This window comes from Callionymus lyra, chromosome 7, assembly GCF_982586985.1.
Source record: "Callionymus lyra chromosome 7, fCalLyr1.hap1.1, whole genome shotgun sequence".
NCBI classification, from domain to species: domain Eukaryota; kingdom Metazoa; phylum Chordata; class Actinopteri; order Syngnathiformes; family Callionymidae; genus Callionymus; species Callionymus lyra.
Genome location: NC_141824.1, coordinates 24,418,723 through 24,437,298, shown reverse-complemented (window position 1 = coordinate 24,437,298; position 18,576 = coordinate 24,418,723). Strand labels below are relative to the sequence as shown.

Here is an 18,576-nt window from a genome sequence, read left to right as displayed (position 1 = left end):
TTGATTAGTTTGTCAGTTTCCTTATTATTGCACCTTAAATACGTTTCGGTTGTCACTCGTGTGTACTCGGTAATTTACGGTGTAGGTACAACGCTTCCTACGTGATGACGTCACACGCTCCATTTGCGAATGTCTCTTTAAACTATTTTTTATGGGTTAAAGAAACGTCAACAGAACGTTTACATGATACTTTTTACCACACATAAAACATTTATATTGACAAAAAGATAATCTTCTGAAACCTTTTCACTTTCCGTTTCTTCCATTTCCTGGTCCGACGATACATGACAACGCCGATTGGCTACTTTAATGTTACAATTAAGACCACAAAACCCTCTTATATTACAATTAACATATATTTATATATTTTATTATATTACATGTTTTGTTAAGAGAAAAAATCACAATAATATCATGAAAATTAGAAAATGTTTATTGCCAGAAGTGTTAGAAAAAAAACACGATTTTTTTTGTTGTACTGCATACATTATACAAATGGAACACATTAAATAAAAATAAAATGACTCGTTTAATAAAGTGGGCATATATACATGTAATTATTGATTTAAATCGAGAAATGAAAACTAAATAATTACTGAGGTGTTTATGATCCGAACTACAGGTAGAATGAGTTATAGAAAAGGGGAATATTCTAACAATTTTGTTATTTGAAAAGCGAATTATTTCGGAATTCGAATGTTTTTATTGCATTGTACAGTTGTGCGTTATTATTAGTAAAACAGCTTCAGTCAAACATCACTGCCCTCCTGAAGTTCAACTAAAGCGTCATTTTAAGGCCCCGCCCCCACATCACACGTCACTTTAAATTGTCAACCTGTCTGGTCAACCTGGATCTTGTCAGTCGTCATCATGGAGGTCTTCTGTTGGGGGAACAATTCCAGCGAACAGTTAGGACCCAAGAAGACCTCAGGTGGACCCAGACCCTGGTCCTGGGGGCCCCAGCATGAGGTGACCCTCATCAGCTGCGGGGAGCGACACACCCTCATCCTCACCCGGGACGGAACGTTGCTCTCCAGAGGAGATAACTCTCACGGACAACTGGGGGTTGAAGATGACCAAACACGACCAGGTATCAGTCCAAATATGAACAGGTTTTACTTTCGTTTCTCGGGAACCGAACTGGCCCTGCGGTGGTTAGTTCAAGTGCGTCTGGAAATATTTATTCTCCACATGAAGTGAAACTTATTTTAATCCACGAGTTTTGTAAAGTTTTAGAGTTTCCCCGAGTATTCTTTACTGTTATATCGTTTGAATAGTTGCTGAAAGTGTGATCATGTGTTTGTTTCACGTTATCGTTGATCGTACGATCAGTTTCGTTTCTCTGGAACCTCGTCTAGAACCTGCTCTCTGGGTAGTTCAAGTGCTTCTGGAAATATTCCATCTCAACATATCATCGAGAGCAGGGGTCGGGAACCTTTTTGACTCAGAGAGCCATGAAAGCAAAATATTTGGAAATTTATTTCAGTGAGAGCCATATAAATAATATTCAGATGTAAGAATCTGTGCTTGACACGAATTCAAGCCCTTTTCCTTTGTTCATCAAAATCAACAAAGAATTCAGATGGGTTCATCCCTTTCCATGCCTCCATTTCAATATGTCCATCATATTTAAATGAAGCACAAGACTAAAATTTCTCCATTTCTGTGATCATGAAAAAACAAAAACAAATGAAAACATGAATTCAAACTAACAGTTTATATTTGTTAATTTTAAACATGTCTGATATGAATCACACAAGTGGATTAATTACATTTCAGATGAAGTTTAACGAGAATAAAACTGTTCATCAGTAACTTCACATCATCATCGCTTTGTCTGATCGTCTCTGACGTCATTAGAATGTGTGTCTCACCTGCACCTGTTTAACGTGTTTGTGTTTCTGCGTATTCTTATTACATTCGTGAGATAAAGGTAATTTACAAATAGTCATCATGTGATGGTGTATTAATGCAAGTGTGTTTTAAGGACCGCGATCACAAAAGGAAAACCAGCATTTGTTGCGCTTTCATTGAAACCTGCAGCTTAACTTTGATGGACCTGACGTCATGTTTCTGTGACTCTCGTAGAGAAGAACCTGAAGCGATCAAACGCGCATTATTTTGTTCGATATATTATTTAAAAAAAACAAGTTTATAATTCTATATTATGATCCGCTGGATCCGCTGCAGTTCGCCTACAGGCCAAAGATGGGGGTGGACGACGCCGTCATCTACCTGCAGCACCGGGCACTGACTCACCTGGAAGCCGCCGGTAGCACTGTGCGAGTCATGTTTTTTGACTTCTCAAGTGCTTTCAACACCATCCAGCCGGCGCTGCTAAGGAAGAAGATGGAGGACGCAGGAGTTGGGACACAGCTGGCAGCATGGACGATGGACTACCTCACCAACAGGCCGCAGTATGTGAGGCTGCAGGACTGCAGGTCTGAGGTGACCATCTGCAGCACCGGGGTGCCTCAAGGGACAGTGCTGTCACCTTTCCTTTTTTCCCTCTACACGGCGGACTTTACCTATGACTCCAGCAGCTGTCACCTCCAGAAGTTTTCTGACGACTCGGCCATTGTGGGCTGCGTGTCTGGGGGGGGCGAGCTGGAGTACAGGTCAGTCATCAAGGACTTTGTTGACTGGTGTGAGAGCAACTACCTTTGCTTAAACACCGGTAAGACAAGGGAGATGGTGATTGACTTCAGGAAAAAGTCCCCACCACATCAACCGGTGAGCATCCAGGGCTCGGACATTGAGCTGGTGGACAGCTTCAAATACCTGGGTGTTCACCTCAACAATAAACTGAACTGGTCCACACACATCAACGCCGTGTACAAGAAGGGCCGAAGTCGCCTCCACCTCCTGGGGAGACTGAGGTCCTTCGGAGTGTGCAGACCACTTTTAAGGACCTTTTATGACTCCGTGGTAGCCTCTGCTATCCACTACGCTGTGGTCTGCTGGGGAGCAGGCAGCACGGACCGGGACAGGAAGAGACTGAACAGGCTGGTCACAAGGGCCGGCTCTGTCCTGGGCCGCTCGCTGGACTCGGTGGAGGAGGTGGGAGAGAGGAGGACACTCTCCAGACTCTCCTCCATCAGGGACAACGCTCTCCACCCACTGCACCTGACCGTGGAGGAGCTGGCCAGCTCCTTCAGTGGCAGGCTCAGGCACCCCCAGTGTAGGACGGAGCGTTATAGAAGGTCCTTCATCCCAACTGGTGTCAGGATATTTAACTCTCTACTTTAAATATCCTGATGCTAATCCGTAGCGTGTTTTTCTTCTTGTGTGCTTTTTATTTTATTTTTTTTCCCGTTTTTTATTTCTATTTTATTTTATTTTTATTCTATTTTATTTTTTTAATAGTGTCAATTTCTAATTTTGTAAATAATTTGTATATTTTTAAGATCGTTTTTATTTTATTTTGTATTATCTCTTGTACTATTTCTTTCTCCTTGCACTTTATTTTCTTCCAACTGCGCTGTTGTGAAAGTGTGTTTCCCCTCTGGGGATGAATAAAGCCTTTCTATTCTATTCTATTCTATTCTATTCTATTCTATTCTATATCGTTTTTCTGAATTGCGTAAAATGACTGTCGCACGTTTTGCTCTTTTTATTCTCGATTCATATGCGTTCAGTGGAAGAGGCAGGAGCTCTGATTGGCTGCTGTGCATGTCAATCAAATTTTAAACCAATCGGCACAATAACCATTTGATTGACATGCACAGTAGCCAATCAGAGCTCTCTTTACTATTTTCTTACACCATATTTTATTAAATCACGCGATCTACTCGCAGCAGCTTCGCGATCGACGTATTGCCCACCCCTGAAACAAGTGATAATATTTTATGTTTTATCTGAAAAGCCGAAATCTGCGAGCCAGATGCAATCATCAAAAGAGCCACACCTGGCTCGCGAGCCATAGGTTCCCGACCCCTGATCGAGAGATACATTATTGTAAAACTTTCAATGTACTTTTATGGAACGTTTTTAAGAATTCTCAGAATCGCTAAACAAATTTAAATACTCAGTGCCGAAAATTATTATTTTTTACAATTATTTTTTATTATGCGTGGTGAAACACAGTTTATATTAATATTTATAAAACGCGATAAAACGTATTTGTGGAATATATTTTCAATATCAGAACCGACATATCAAGATCCATCCGTATAAGTTTCGATTCTTGCCATCTTGAAATTAAAATCTAATTTTAAGAAGTTTGTAAATTCGTTTTTACATTTTATTTTTTCATCCCAGCCACCATAACAAAGTCATATTAAATATTCTAGATTATTTTTTGTAAATATAACTTCTTTTTTCCATAGAATTCGTTTTGCTTTTTTTGTGTCATGTTGTAGTAGAATCAAAATCCCACATTTTGCCATTTGCTAAAAAAAAAAAAAAATCTGACCAATGCTTTTGTTTGTGAAAAAGAAATCCCAGAAGTCATTGCCACCATAGCCTGTGGTCGGAATCACTGTGTGGCAGCGACGACGTGCGGCAGAGTGTACAGCTGGGGGGCCAGTAAAGAGGGACAGCTTGGAATCTTGCCGCACAAATGGCTGTTCAGTAACACGCCGAGGTGACTTGTTATCGACATTGATGTTGCTTGTTTTGGATAATATTGACTTTCTTTTTTTTTTGCTAGCCATGTATCCATGATCACATCGATCCCAGTGGTCCAGTTGACGTGTGGAGACTCCCACTCCCTCGCTTTAACTGAAGGTTTGTTTTCGTGTAACACGATTCTTTAATAGATCAGTGTCTTCGGTACACGACTGATAAAGCTTTGGGTTTACTTAAGCCGTTCATTTAATCACGCCTTAAGTAAACTCCATAACAATTCTTAATAACCAGGGGGTTCAACATCTGTTTGTAACTTTCAATCCTGAGATGAAGAAGTAGTTTTTGTTGCAGGAATTGATTATGAAAAACGACCTCCTATTCATGACTTTTTATTATTTATAAATACATGTTGTTAACTCAATAAGACTGTAAGTACATATTTCTACATTATAGCTTTCAGTCTCAAGGCACTTAAAGAGATGAAGCATTTTAACTTGCAGTAGTAAGTAGTAAGTAGTAGTAGTAGTAAGCTAAAGTATGTTTATGAAATTTACCACAAATAATATAATTTTTCCAAAGACTATTTAATTATCAATGCTTGTGTGAGACAGGAATGCGAAGGAACAGGTGACTTTATGTCAGGTCTCTGAAGGGGGTTGAGCGATAATTAAACAAGTTTTTAATAAATCCAAACCGGTCCTTAATAAGAAAAGAGAACAAAAACAAAACAGGCACTCGGGACGGAGACAGGGCGCGGCTAGAGATCGGGGTCTCGACGGCGACTAAACAAAAGACAAAAGGACTCACGCAAATAAAACCACTGACAATGTCAGGAGTATCCACTTTCTTTTCAAAGTTCAGATCCAAGGCGAAGGGAAAGCCCACCTGGTCTGGAGATGCAATAATCTGGCGAGGTAGAGACGCTCCTTATCAAAGGGAAGAACCCTCAGACCAGCGTCTGTCAAAAGAAAGCACAGGAAATATAAAAACGTGAAAACACTCTCAAAATAAAACAGGATGTGCATAACAGCTCTGTGCTTCAGAAATAAATAAGACCGACTAAGCTCTGTGTTTTTTCTCCCTCACTTGTACAAGTAAAACGTGTTTCTATTCTTTGTTTAAGTAAAAGTGTTAATTCAGATTCCTAACCTGACCTGAACTGTTCCAACGTTAAGAAACATTGTTGCTACATCATTAGCTTGATTTTCCATCAAACGGTGAACGCAGCGACTCCCTGGACTTTCCATGAAACCTTTTTTTATTTTTTTTACTTCAAATCAGGAGGGGATGTGTTCTCGTGGGGTTCCAACAGTCACGGTCAACTGGGTCGAGGCAGGAGCGTCGCAATAGAGGACCAGCCGCGCCAGGTGACGGCTCTGATCGGGATCCCGGCGACCCAGATCTCGGCCGGAGCAGCACACACACTGGTGCTGACGCTCACCGGCCTGGTCTACTGCTGCGGTGCCAACGACCGCGGCCAGCTGGGACTCAACAGGCTCGATGAAGCAGGTAAACGGCAAAATGATCCTCGTTTTAAAATGATGTTGAGATGTTTTGGTTTTTTTTGTCTTAGGCCGGTTCAACTTTTGTCTGGTTCCTGCTCTCAGACCTTTCAGCATCTCCTCCATCAGCTGTGGAGAGTCTCACTCAGCAGCACTGACCAAGGTTTTTGGACAAAAGTGATACATTTAAAAAAGATGGATACTTAAATATTTAATTTTCCAGGATGGAAAGGTGTTCACTTTTGGAAAAGGAAGTGAGGGTCAACTTGGGAACAACTCCACGGTTGATGAAGTGAGACCTTGTTTGGTGGAGGGTCTGGATGGACCTGCCTCTCAGATCGCATGTGGAAGGTTTGAACTGAAATATTCTGTCGTTTATTTGAACTTGATTTAACAATGGCTTTCTTTCAAGGCGTCACACGTTGGTTTTGGGGTGCTCGGGTCAAGTATGGGCCTTCGGTGACGGGGAAAAGGGACAAATGGGAAGTGACAAATCTGAGGGAAGTCTGTCTCCAAGTCTGGTTCAACTTCCGTGGACTGTGGCCGGAGAAGCTGCTGTGCCCAAAGGTCAGTAGTGTGACTATTTAAATCATCAAATAAGTCACGTGTAATGTTGCTCTTTGTTCTTTATCTAATCCTTTTGCAAATAAGAACTTTTTAAATCTTATACACAGTTAATTATAAAATTTAAAGTAGATTTTTGGAATTCAATTTGTTTGAATCAGGGGAAACAAACTAGTGAGTTATAGAAAGAAAATGTCTTGTTGACGTGAAATATATACAACAGCTGATGAGGTATCATGACACAGTGTCTTCATTTCGAAAGACCACTAGATGGCGCTCTCTAATTTACCATCTTTGGCTACTAATTCAATAAAACCTGGCATGATTTCAAACTGAGAGTGCCATCTAGTGGCCTTTCAAAATGGAGTCACTGTATCACGATTCATTAATAACTGTTTCATGAAGACTCATAAGTTACTGCAACTTCACTTACGGTCTCATCTAGAAAGACTTGTTTGACGCAGGAAACTAGGTAGAATATACAGTATATACTGTATATATATCTCATGATATCACCAAGTCATTTGATGTTGCTAAAATGGAATCTCTGTTTATTCTTGTTCAAAGAGCACAAAAATAGTTCAAGACCACCAAGAATTTAAAGCGAGACTGAAATCTTGTTATGTTAAAATGCCAGTAAAAGGCTGTTGAGCCCACATATTGAATCACCTGGGAACATTTCTATGTCAGGGGTGTCAACCCCAATCGTATAAAGGGACTTTATATATATCGTTGGCCGAAAATGTCTATTTACCAGGAAGTATGAGTCATGAATATTTTGTATTCTTGGAGGCTAAATATATCTGGTGTTCGTACTTCTTTATTATCCCTCACCAAGAAAATAGCTTTTGTTCATCATTCATTTTACTGGAGGTCTATCATTTTTGACATCCATAACTTTTGTTCCTTATCTTACCTTAAACATTAGCGTCTTTAAAGGTTCCAGAATATCTACATAAAAATGTACCTGCTTCGATTTGAGCCAACCATCCGGCGGGCCACATAAAATGAATTTTGCTTTTATCTTCCAGATTTGGAAATTGCAGCCGGCTGGGATTCCAACTTTGTCTTCACGTCTTCAGATCAGGTGACGCCCAACGAAAAGCAGCGCGTCCTCAACTCTGACTTTACGAACTGGTTTTCTTGTCTGAGTGTCTTCTAGACTTGATCAAACTGAACAACAACTTTTGTTGTATCTGCTCCTCTGTAGAATCCGGAGCTGCGTCAGATTAGTGGACGACTTCATAAGGGGAAACTGAAAGAATGGTTTTTGATGGAAACGCCTGACGAACAAGCCGAGTGGTCTTTATAAATCACTTCTCTCTACGTAATGACTTTCATACTCATTTACGCTTTACTCCGACAGCGAGATCGGCTGGATGTTTGGTTCGTGTTCTAACCTTGTTTCAAGTTTTACAAAGGAGCAGTGAGTACCACTTTACAACACGGCACCAGAGACAAAGATACCATCGAATATACTTCATCTTTTAAAACATACTTGATGGTTGGGAAAACTTCATATTTTCACAGCGCTGTTCCGCCAGAAGAGGGCGCCCTGACTGTTGATCTTGAGGCTGCTGATCGAACCATTGGGCAGCTCCTGAAAGTACCCTGGACGAAGAGCTTAGTAAAGATCCTTGAATCATTTAAATGTCTTCAATATTTTTCACATTAAATGTTCCTGATATGTGAGAAATATGCTGTGTTTCCTCCAGGTGAACATCTACCCCATGCTGAACGAACTCTTTGGGTCAAGACAAATACTTCAATCCCCTGAGATCATCATTCTTTTGCTCTTATTCCCTTTTGAGGCAAACATTGACGCAGTTCAGACCAGGTTTTTTCTTCTGGCTGCAGTAATAAATGAATTGAGCGAAAAGACGAGCGAGAAGTTGAGTAAGAAAACGTTTTATTTGAAGTCTAGAAAACCCCATCAGATGGTTAGACACCGTGCTATGTCTGATCTTCTCTCTTTTTCAGGGCGCCTGTGGAGTTCACTCACGCCTGCCTTGTTTATGAAACAACTCTTGGTGTTGAAACAAACCCTTGGTTACATTCTGGGGATGGATTTGCTAAATTACCTTCATGTTAAAGTGCTACTGAATGCGCTCAAGCTACTTTACAGAGTCAGTATTTGGAACATTATTGATTATAAACCGTGTAAATGTTCATTGGTTTGCATTGTCACATGCACATCCTCAAATAGTCTTTGGCCTAACACCTGATGAAGAGCAAAACATTAAGTCAAAATTTTGGAATCCCCTCAATACCCAAGTACATTTATTTGAAGACGTTCACAAAGGGATGAGTTAATGAAACCTCTGATGAGGTATCTTGATACAATGTCTTCATTTTCAAAGGGCACTAGATGTAACTTTAGTAGAATAAGTAGATCAGATTCAAATATTATTAACAAGAGAGTGACAGCTAGTGGCCTTTCAACTGGAAAGAGTGTACCATGATACCTTATCAACAGTTTCATGAAGCCTCATCAACACATCATTAGTGCGAAAGTCTTCAATAGAAATGTATTTTAATTAGAACAGCAGGAATACTCCAGAGTACAATGACTTGAGGACAAATTATTTGGAAATGCAGATTAAAGGGCAAATATGCATCCACTAGTGATTTGTTGATAAAGCTTCATGAAACAGCTGAGGAATCATGATACAGTGTCTTAATTTAGAAAGACCACTAGATGTCTCTCTGATTTATAATCTTTTGCTTTGATCTACTAATTCAATAACACTTGGAAAAACTTCCAAACTGAGAGTGCCATCTAGTGGTCTTTCAAAATGAAGACACTGTATCATGATACCTCATCAGCTGTTATAGTAGTATTCAAAGATGAGTGGAAACAGGAGCCACAATAAACTGAAGCATAAAACTATTAGGGACACACACATAACTCATAATACACACAATAATATTTATTAAACTCAATATTTTATGGAGTAAACAGCAACAAACAAGCATCAACATTTTTATCTTGAAACTGTTGGACATTCAACAGTAAGAGGTTTGCATGGTATCTGTCCATGTTTAACACACTTTCCCAACAGGCTAACAAAACTGGAAACTCCCATAAAGTCCCATTGAGCAGTTTTCATGTTGAGGAGTTCAAACATCTCAAACCTTTGAAAGACGTCGAGTTGTGGTTGCAGTTCTTAAACAAAGAGGTAAAAAAAAACATTATGATTGATGTTTGCCATTTTAGTTTTCTCCTAAAATGTCTTTTTCCCAGGATGACAAAGACACACCCGTCATCATTTGCCGATACCCGTTTGTGTTGGATCTGACTTGTAAAGTTGGGATCTTCAACATCTGTGCATTCATCTCAGAGGTGCTACAAATTTTGAAATTCTGACTAATGAACATGTTTATATATATTTCATACCGTTTTCCACAATCTCAGAGAGGTTTTGTTGAACAGTTTGAGAAGGGTTTAGAAACTGCCGGAGTCCCAGTCTTCCAACTATCCCTGCGCCGGCAACACCTGGTTGAGGACACCTTCAGACAGCTGCATCATGCTGACCACGCTGCATTCAAACGGAAACTTGTGGTAAAAACCTTCATATTGTCTCATCAAGTATCACATTTAAGCAAGAAATAAAATTAATTTTGTCACTTGGTCTGGATATACTACTACATACTAAATATACTATACAACTACTACAGAATTTGATAGGTTTGTTTTCTATTTAATACGCTTGTGATGTGTTGCCAAGGCTTCATGAAACATCTGATGAAGTATCATGATACAGTTTTTTTTTTTTTTGAAAGACCACAAGATCACTCTCAGTTTCGTCATCTTTGGCTCTAATCTACTAATTCAATGAAACCTGACACCATTTTCAAACTGAGAGCGACATCTAGTGGTCTTTCAAAATGAAGACACTGTATCATGATACCTCAAAAATAATACGTCTTAAATGTAACATATTACACAATATTGCAGTGGCTTTATTAAAACAAATTAAAATATCATATTGTTTGATTCCTTGAAAAGTGTACCTTCAATGTCGTGGCTCCTCTGTTGCCACGTACTGCATGTATATTTGTTTGCAAGAAAAGATAATAACTTAGTTTTTGGTTTTCTCTTTCTGGTAACTTAAAAAGGGTAAAATAAAATAAAAGTCCAAGTATCTCATATGAACAGGCTGTATTTACATTATGTTTGCCCAAAAAGCTTAGTTTTAGAAAAGGATTATGAAGTGCTGTAGGGGGGTGTATTAGCAAGAATCTGGTGATTGGATACGTTTCACGATACAGGGAGAATGAGAAGAGATATTCGATATATTAAGATACTGTAGGTACAACAATATATTTGTAGTATTGTCAGGTACTTGACTCTAACATTGCAGACCAGATGAGTCTTGACAAACTTGTAACTGCTCTAATTTGTTTGAAAACTAAAATATATCCAAACATCAACTTTAAAAACTGCAGGAGTCGACTGTATCCTCTTGTCCTCAGTCATAGCTAGGAACTCTCAGGGTTTCATTGTTCCTTAAGGGTAGGTAATAATAGCAGCCATTTTAAAATCAAATGATTGTATTCAACATAGATGTTATTTAATATAAACCATAAAATAACTATGATATAAAATGTGATTTTAAAGCAAAACAATTGAATGAACAAATTTGATAAAATATCGTTAGAATCAGAAACAAGTTTTCTGCCAGTAATGTCGAAACAAAAACGGAATTTTGTCTAAACGAAACAGGATTTATTTTGTGATGAAGTGGAAAAGACACTCGAGACAATCACCAAGGCAACAAGTTTGGGGTGGGTTGAGAGAAAACAACATTCTCTGCTCTTCTCCTGAAGGGGGCGCAGTTAAAAAAAAACAACTCTGAAGATGTGATCACACTTTGTGTTAGAGACCGACTGGAACAATTTTTTTTCCACCTTGAGTCTCTCAACAGCCTCATGGCGTCGTGAAAAAATGTTGTGATGTTCTTCACATCCCTATTTTCTACGTTGCAATTCATGTCCTTGTCAAACCAGATACTGATCCAGAATATTAGATTTAACCATCTCTAGTCATCATAAACTGAACACAAACCCTACAGTTTAAGATAAAAACAACAACACACCGAGCGATCTATTGAAGAGCTGCTGGTTTCTCTCAGGTCGTGTTTGTGGAGGACAGGATTTTGTCAAACGTCAACATAAAGGACTTCTTCCACGACATCTTTACAGACCTGAAGTCGAACATGTACATGTACAACGACAGCGGGAAAGTGGCGTGGTTCCCGCCAAAAGTAGGACAAAACTGTTGTTGCTATGAAAGTGAACGTTGTGTTACTCATTGTTCTTACTTTTATATCTCCACACAAAAAGCCAAAAGAAGAGGAGAAGAAGTACTTCTTGTTCGGGGTTCTCTGTGGCCTGGCGGTCTATAACCACCACATCATAGACCTGCCGTTCCCACTCGCCCTTTTCAAGAAGCTGCGCGGCATCAAGCTCACACTTGACGACCTGATGGAGTACGAACCTGTGGTTGGAGAGTGAGTCGAGCAACACACTGGTCATCTATTTAAACAGTCATTGAAGACTCTTTGTGTGTCTTCAGGGGACTACGTTGCATCTTGCACGACTACGACGCAGAGACACTTCAAGAGATGGCGACACCCTTCACTGTGCGTCCATCCATACGTTTTGATTGTCCAGTTGCTTCATTACGTCTTTTCCGCAGATGTTCTGGGGTGGGGAGAGAGTGGCCCTCGATCCAAAAGACCCCCAAAAACGTGTCACACAAACCAACAAGTGAGTCTTAACAAACATTTGAAGATTTCCTCCTGAACTAAGAAGTTTACGCTGGGTGAGGACAGTGCCTTGGGGCGCTGCCGTCTAACATGAGATCTCTCTTCCTAACAAACCGATCTTTGTTTTAGGCTCTCGTGTAGTAACACAACTTGTGTCCTGCTCTCCACAGGAAAGCGTTTGTCGCCGCGTATATCGACCACGCTTTCAACAAGTCTGTGGAACGAGTGTTCGAGGAGTTCAAGAGAGGCTTCTACAAAGTGTGCGACTTTCACGTGGTGGCGCTGTTCCAGCCGGAGGAGCTGAAGACTGTGATGGTGGGAATAGAGGATTACGACTGGGTGACGTTTAAGCAGGTCAGTAAATACTAGGGGTGTCAAGAAATATCGGGTACACTTAAATATCGCAATTATTTTGTCAAGATTCTGTATTGATATTGTATGTAGCCCTGGAGTTGACATGGATGAAATAAAATGTTAATCTCGTGATTCACGTATTTAGAGAATTTAAAAATAAATACACCCATGTCACCTCCTGGGCTACGTAATATTTAACAGCAAGGTATCATTTTTCTTTCTTATTATTTTTTTTTATCATAGCTATTTTTTGGTTTTCATTACAATAAAGTGAAAATTAAATAATTCAATTGTATATCTACAGTTAATATTCACAGCGCTTTCCTTTTTTTTGCAATTAAACTCCTAGTTAGTCATAATATCCACCACGGCTAGAGGAAGAACAAAATCCTGTGAGATTACAGATGTGACTGAGGACGAGAGGATACAGTCCACTCCAGCAGATTTTAAAGATGATGTCTGTACCTATTTTGTCCATAGAAATGAAAGCAGTTATGACTTCAAGAGTCATGTGATCTGTAAATTCTGCAACACCAGAGTCAAGTACTCGGACAATAGTACAAATATATACTCGTTCCTACAGTATTCCAACATATTCTATCGTTGCCCCTGTATTGTGATACATATAGTATCGCCATATTCTTGCCACTACACGCTCCAAGTAAATGCAGTGGAATAACAGGTTAAGCACTGTTTCGACCCAGAACACGCGGTATGAAGGGGAGTACCACGCTGAGCACCCGAACATCATCACCTTCTGGAAGGTTTTCGAGAGTCTGACCCCAGAAGAAAAGAAGAAATTTCTCTGCAAGTAGAATGAAACCTCTAACGATCGACACTTAATGAGGCTCTCTGACAAGTTTCGTCGTTTTGTTTGTAGGGTTTGTTACTGGTTCGGAACGCGTCCACTTCAAGGGGATGAAAGCTGTCCAGATGAAAGTGGCAGTCCTGCAAGATTCCGACGACATCCATTGTCCACAGGCGCTCATCTGCCATTGTCTTCTGCTGCTTCCTATCTACAGCAGGAAGAAAGCTGGAAAGCTGATGCGCAAATGGCTTCTTGTGGCTTTGTCGACAAAGAAAGGTTCAGATCCTCATGCCAGATCAAACAGCAACGTGTGAATCAGATTCGCTTTCAAGTTACATTTTTTTTTAGTAGAAGTTTGCTTTGAAAGTTCTGCAAAATCTAGAACGGAACTCGTGTCTCCTGTTTAGAGGCTCCCACCTGTCCGTCAAAATAATTAGAAAGTGCTTTTACAAAGGGGGCGGGGTTAAGTATTCACCACATCCCCAAATTTCCCAGCGTGTAATTGAAATTAAAGGAGGGATTAAATAAGGAGGGAAAAGACCATTTGGTTACAGAGTGATCAGGAATACTCATTTAGAAATATATGTATATTGATACACGCATTTTCTCGTTTATAGACATATTTCTGTGTATTTCCCTTAAGCCATATAGATAAGTGTGTATTTATATATACCATCAGGTCGTCAATTCATACTTGGCTCTCATGTACCCGTACGTGAAGAAAAAACAATAATTGCAGAATCAATAGTTTCAATTTGAGATCATTAAGTTAGTTGGTCAGTCAATTTTATTTTGTTTTACAAAAAGCATTTACATTTTGACATTTAATTCAATCTTCTTGTCGACTGGCCTGAAAATGTTTTTAATTTAAAGGATTTATTATACAAGCAAATATGTGACTTTTTCTTGAACTAACAAACATTAAAAATAAAATGTTTTGTCTTCTATCACTCACCATTTTAGGTCTCTTTTTGTAGCCCATTCTTCTCCCTTTACCTCAATACCCCTGCCAAGGAGGTATTTTGATCAGTTTTTGTGTGTCATCACACCATTGATTGTTTGGCGGTATGAACCGTCAAGAATCATTTTAGGTCTTAAAATGAAACCTCTGACCTCAAGTGACTTCAAAGGACATTTGGAAAGAACATTTTTTATTTTTCTTACTTTCAATATGAAAAGCAGTAATAACTTATCGTTTTTAAAAATGTACATCGACGTCAAATGAAACGGTTCCACACCTTTTAAATCTCGTTCGAAACAGTTTCATCAGCAGGTAGCACAAACATTGTAAACAAAAGCTAGAAAACATGACAAGACTTCCCTCCCTACGATCGTGCTCAGATGAGGTGAGTGTGCTTTTTTCGGCGACAACAGTCTGTACACAAACATGTAAGATTGTAGTTGTGGAGAGTACAAAAGCTGACGAGCCTAAAGTGTTGCGGGGAGAAGTACAGCTCGTCGTATCCTCCGTCGGGTTCAATGACGGCAGAGGTTTTAGCAGAGTTAGCTTTTGGACTGCGTTCCCGGGGTTTTATCTGACGAGGTGGTAGGTGAGCCAGTACATGAAGACGGGCTGTGCTGCTGCTATGGACATGGTCAGGTACATCCGCAGCTGGTTTCTGGCTCCTCTGACGAGTCGACCCTCTGCCGCCGCCTCGGACAGAAGCTTCAGACGCAGTGTTCGTATCTTGAAAATGAAATGAAGATGATTAGAGAGTGGCGGCCGTTTCAGACGCGACACAGAGTAACTGGCTGCTCACCATGAAAACAAAGATGGCCGCACAGCACCAAAGCAGGGACAGATAATACGCTGGTCTTCCAAACAACAGCCCCGCCACCACTCCGACGATCATCCTGCAGACGAAAAAAAAAAAAAAGAAGGTACTTGTTAAAACTTCCTATCGGGGGTGTGATTGTATAACCAGTTACATGAAGTTGCGCGACATAACCACTAGAGGGTTCTGTGTCCATTGAAACATCTTATCACATTACAGCAAAGCCCTTCCAGTAGTTATCAGACAAAAAAAAATTAAAAATCATGTTGACCAAGTTAAATAGGTACTCAATGTATCAAACATTACAAACAAATCACAGTACCTTTAGTGTATTTTTCAGACTATAAGGTGCAGGTAAGAGCCATTAATTTTCTCAAATAGACAGTTCACCTTAAAAGCGTTTAGTATCAGGTATGTATCTGGTTTAACTACTGACCTTGAACTGATTTTATGTTGCACAGCAGTCAGAAATTTAAATATTTGTAATATAGGAACATTCGAAACCCTGTACAAGTACAATAAACACTTGTATATTTACAACTTTGTGATAGTTATCGTATCTTTTAACAATCATTCATAAAAGTTTGTGAGTCGTTGCTGTCAATAAAGTTACAAGACTTTATCATAGTCTCCCGTCTGTGTCCCTCATCACATGACCAAAGCACACACCCCTCATTGGCCAACCGCAGCTTCACGTCATGTGCAGGCATTTGTATATAATATAATTAAAGATTTTAATTTTCACCATTTAGACATTAGAAACTCTAATTCCCTATTATACAGTAATTGGTTTCTGAATGTAGCATACAAGAATATTTTCGCACATTTGAAACAAATCATTTAACTCCCATGACAGATGTCAGTTTGTTGTGAGCGGCGACGAGGACACGTACCCGACATATTTGTACCCAGAGAAGGCGAGCAGGTCGATGGTTGTGAGGTCAGTGTTGACGGTGACGAGGTAAAGAGATAGAAGAACGACCAGAACTTCCATGACCAGCCACACAAACGCAGAGCTGGCTTGAACTCCCAGCAGCTCCGGAGAAAACCTGCAGGACACGAACGTTATTTACAAACCCGAGAGGACGAGCTTCAACTAAGAAAATACATTCACCTGTTCTGTGTTCCCAGTGCAAGTCCAGACACCAGGACGTACGTGATGAAGCCCATGGCTGGGATATAGAGGTCCGGGGTGTTCACGTCAAAGCGAGGTGCAACTGGAGTGTCCTGCTGGTAGCTCACATCCCAATTCTAGGAAAATAAATCCCTTTTATTAAGACTCACATTTCATCGGCGACACACATGATTAGCAACAGGACCGACCTTGTGCATGTAGGGGAAGACCAGCAGACCGAGCTTCTTCCCCACGTAAAGAGTATCCACGGCAAAATAATACTTTAACTTGGAAATCGGGATCAACCGGTCCAGCTGCAAAAGCAATAAAATAATCCATCATTAAAAAATAAAAGTCAACATGTGTGCGGTGACAACGAGCGAATAAATGAGTCGTACGCTCTTGTCCATCATTTCCTTCCCCTGAGACGCCAGAGAGCTGCCGTATGCCATGGCCAGGTTTGACATGGGGTCGGACAGGAGGGAGGGACCAGGTACGCCAGGAGTGTGTGATGGAATCAGATTGAATCATGTCATCTAATCCTGTTTTTTTTTTTTGTTTAAAACATTTAAGTTGGATCTTGATACATTTTATGTAAGGGCCGAGAGGGTCCAGGTGGGCCCTTTTCTGGACCAGTTTGACACACGTGCTAAGAGGGGTTAGGATTTCAAGGTGGATTTCAGGAAGGAAATGTAGCACAATTTAAAAATGGCTAAAATCATCAACTTGTCTCATTTTTTATTTATACTTTTATTTACATTTTGCACTTGATTTGTTCAACTTTGGCAGAGATGAAGTGGAACATTTAGATATACCAGTTAAGCCTTCAGTAAAGATAATACTTATAGTAAACATAAAATAAAAATATGATCTTGTCCACATGAAACAACCCCCCTTTTGGCCTTCAATCACTGTATATTAGTTTAAAAAACAGAGATTAACCTGTCAAAAAAAATGAATTCAAGACTTTTTCTTTTTTTTTAAAAATATAAACACGATGTAATTCATCATATCTAACTGGCATGAAAGGGCCATGGATTACATGGTAGCAAAAAAGAGGATTTTGTATACGGATCATTTTACTCCAGATTACATACTGTGAGCAGGGAAATAGAAAAGCGATCCAGAATTCAAAGTCTAGTCACATGAAGAACTACCTGAATCCTGCGTGAGCAGTAGCGATGTCTATTTGCAAGAATCTGTTGATAAGGCTCGCATCACGATACATGTTCAATATATTGCAATACCGTAGTATCAACAATTGATTGTAGTATTGCCAGAGTACTTGAATCTGGGATTTACAGAACACGTGACTCTAGAGAAGTCGTAACTGCTTTCATTCGTTTTGAAACCAAAATATGTCCAAACATCAGTCGACTACAATGCTGCTGGAGTCGACTGTATCCTCTCGTCCTCAGTCATCACCGGGATTTCAACTTAATTTAGGTGTGGAGGTATTGACTGCTACTATCTAGTGGCCGGAAGTATAATTGTAACAAAACAATGAACAAGTTGTATAAATATTTGCATTTTTATTGTTATAAATAGATTTTTTTTTATTTTACACAGAAATGATTGGACTATAAACCATAAAAGTTCTGTAAATATCTTTACAGTATCGTGGATAGGACTATCTATTTAAAAAAACATTGAGGAGCAGGTCAAATGTATTAAAAAATGATTGTTTCATCATGACAGCGATATCAAGTTGAATTGTGTACAAAAACATAAGGGAGCGGAACTTTCGTTTTTAATGAAATGAATGTAGCCTAGTTAGCCTAGCATAAAAACCGTTAGTCGCTAGAACCAGGACAAAGAGGGTTTATATAAAATGGTTGACTGGCGACATGTTTGAATCAAAGTAAATGAGATTCTCTGCCCCTTATATTGATGTTTTAAGTCAGCTAATTTAGAGGGAAAGTCGTGTGGAGGTGTAGCCGGCAGAAGCTAGCAGCTAGCGTCAAAGTCAACGTAGCGCAGATTAAGGGCAATGAAAGGCATTAACACGTACGTGACTTACGTTGTCTAAAACCGGTTTGAGTTGAAGAATAATCCATGGATCATGAGATCATCATCCATTTTCTCTGTAAATTTCCACTAATCCTCTCTGCATTTGTTT

The 18,576-nt window shown here is 39.7% G+C and overlaps 2 protein-coding genes across 4 annotated transcripts; one reads left to right on the top strand and one right to left on the bottom strand.

Annotated features, from left to right (window-relative positions):
- Window positions 1-827: 827 nt before the first annotated feature.
- On the top strand, window positions 828-14,525 carry LOC148075769 (putative E3 ubiquitin-protein ligase HERC6). Of its 3 annotated transcripts, none has more exons than XM_087796402.1 (23): window positions 829-1,090; window positions 4,438-4,585; window positions 4,652-4,728; window positions 5,851-6,078; window positions 6,143-6,234; window positions 6,295-6,422; window positions 6,484-6,638; window positions 7,667-7,722; window positions 7,846-7,937; window positions 8,002-8,061; window positions 8,166-8,262; window positions 8,351-8,531; window positions 8,616-8,761; window positions 9,698-9,814; window positions 9,880-9,978; window positions 10,069-10,197; window positions 11,771-11,902; window positions 11,982-12,148; window positions 12,214-12,280; window positions 12,337-12,407; window positions 12,577-12,760; window positions 13,465-13,567; window positions 13,641-14,525. In XM_087796402.1, the coding sequence occupies exons 1-23, from the start codon at window positions 871-873 to the stop codon at window positions 13,880-13,882; spliced, it is 2,991 nt and encodes a 996-aa protein (XP_087652528.1). In that variant the 5' UTR covers window positions 829-870; the 3' UTR covers window positions 13,883-14,525. The 3 variants fall into 3 exon arrangements, 2 of the variants coding, with proteins under 2 accessions (XP_087652528.1, XP_087652527.1); XM_087796401.1 differs by having other exon boundaries at window positions 10,051-10,197; XR_015711878.1 differs by lacking the exons at window positions 13,465-13,567; window positions 13,641-14,525 and having other exon boundaries at window positions 828-1,090; window positions 10,051-10,197; window positions 12,337-12,462; window positions 12,577-12,718.
- A 177-nt stretch (window positions 14,526-14,702) lies between these two features.
- On the bottom strand, window positions 14,703-16,963 carry LOC148075768 (protein YIF1B-like; the record flags this gene model as incomplete). Its single annotated transcript, XM_087794930.1, has 6 exons — window positions 14,703-15,255; window positions 15,329-15,422; window positions 16,237-16,392; window positions 16,458-16,594; window positions 16,667-16,771; window positions 16,856-16,963. Coding segments are annotated over 6 exons (756 nt in total), but the record flags the coding sequence as incomplete, so codon positions are not given.
- Between the last annotated feature and the right edge of the window lie 1,613 nt (window positions 16,964-18,576).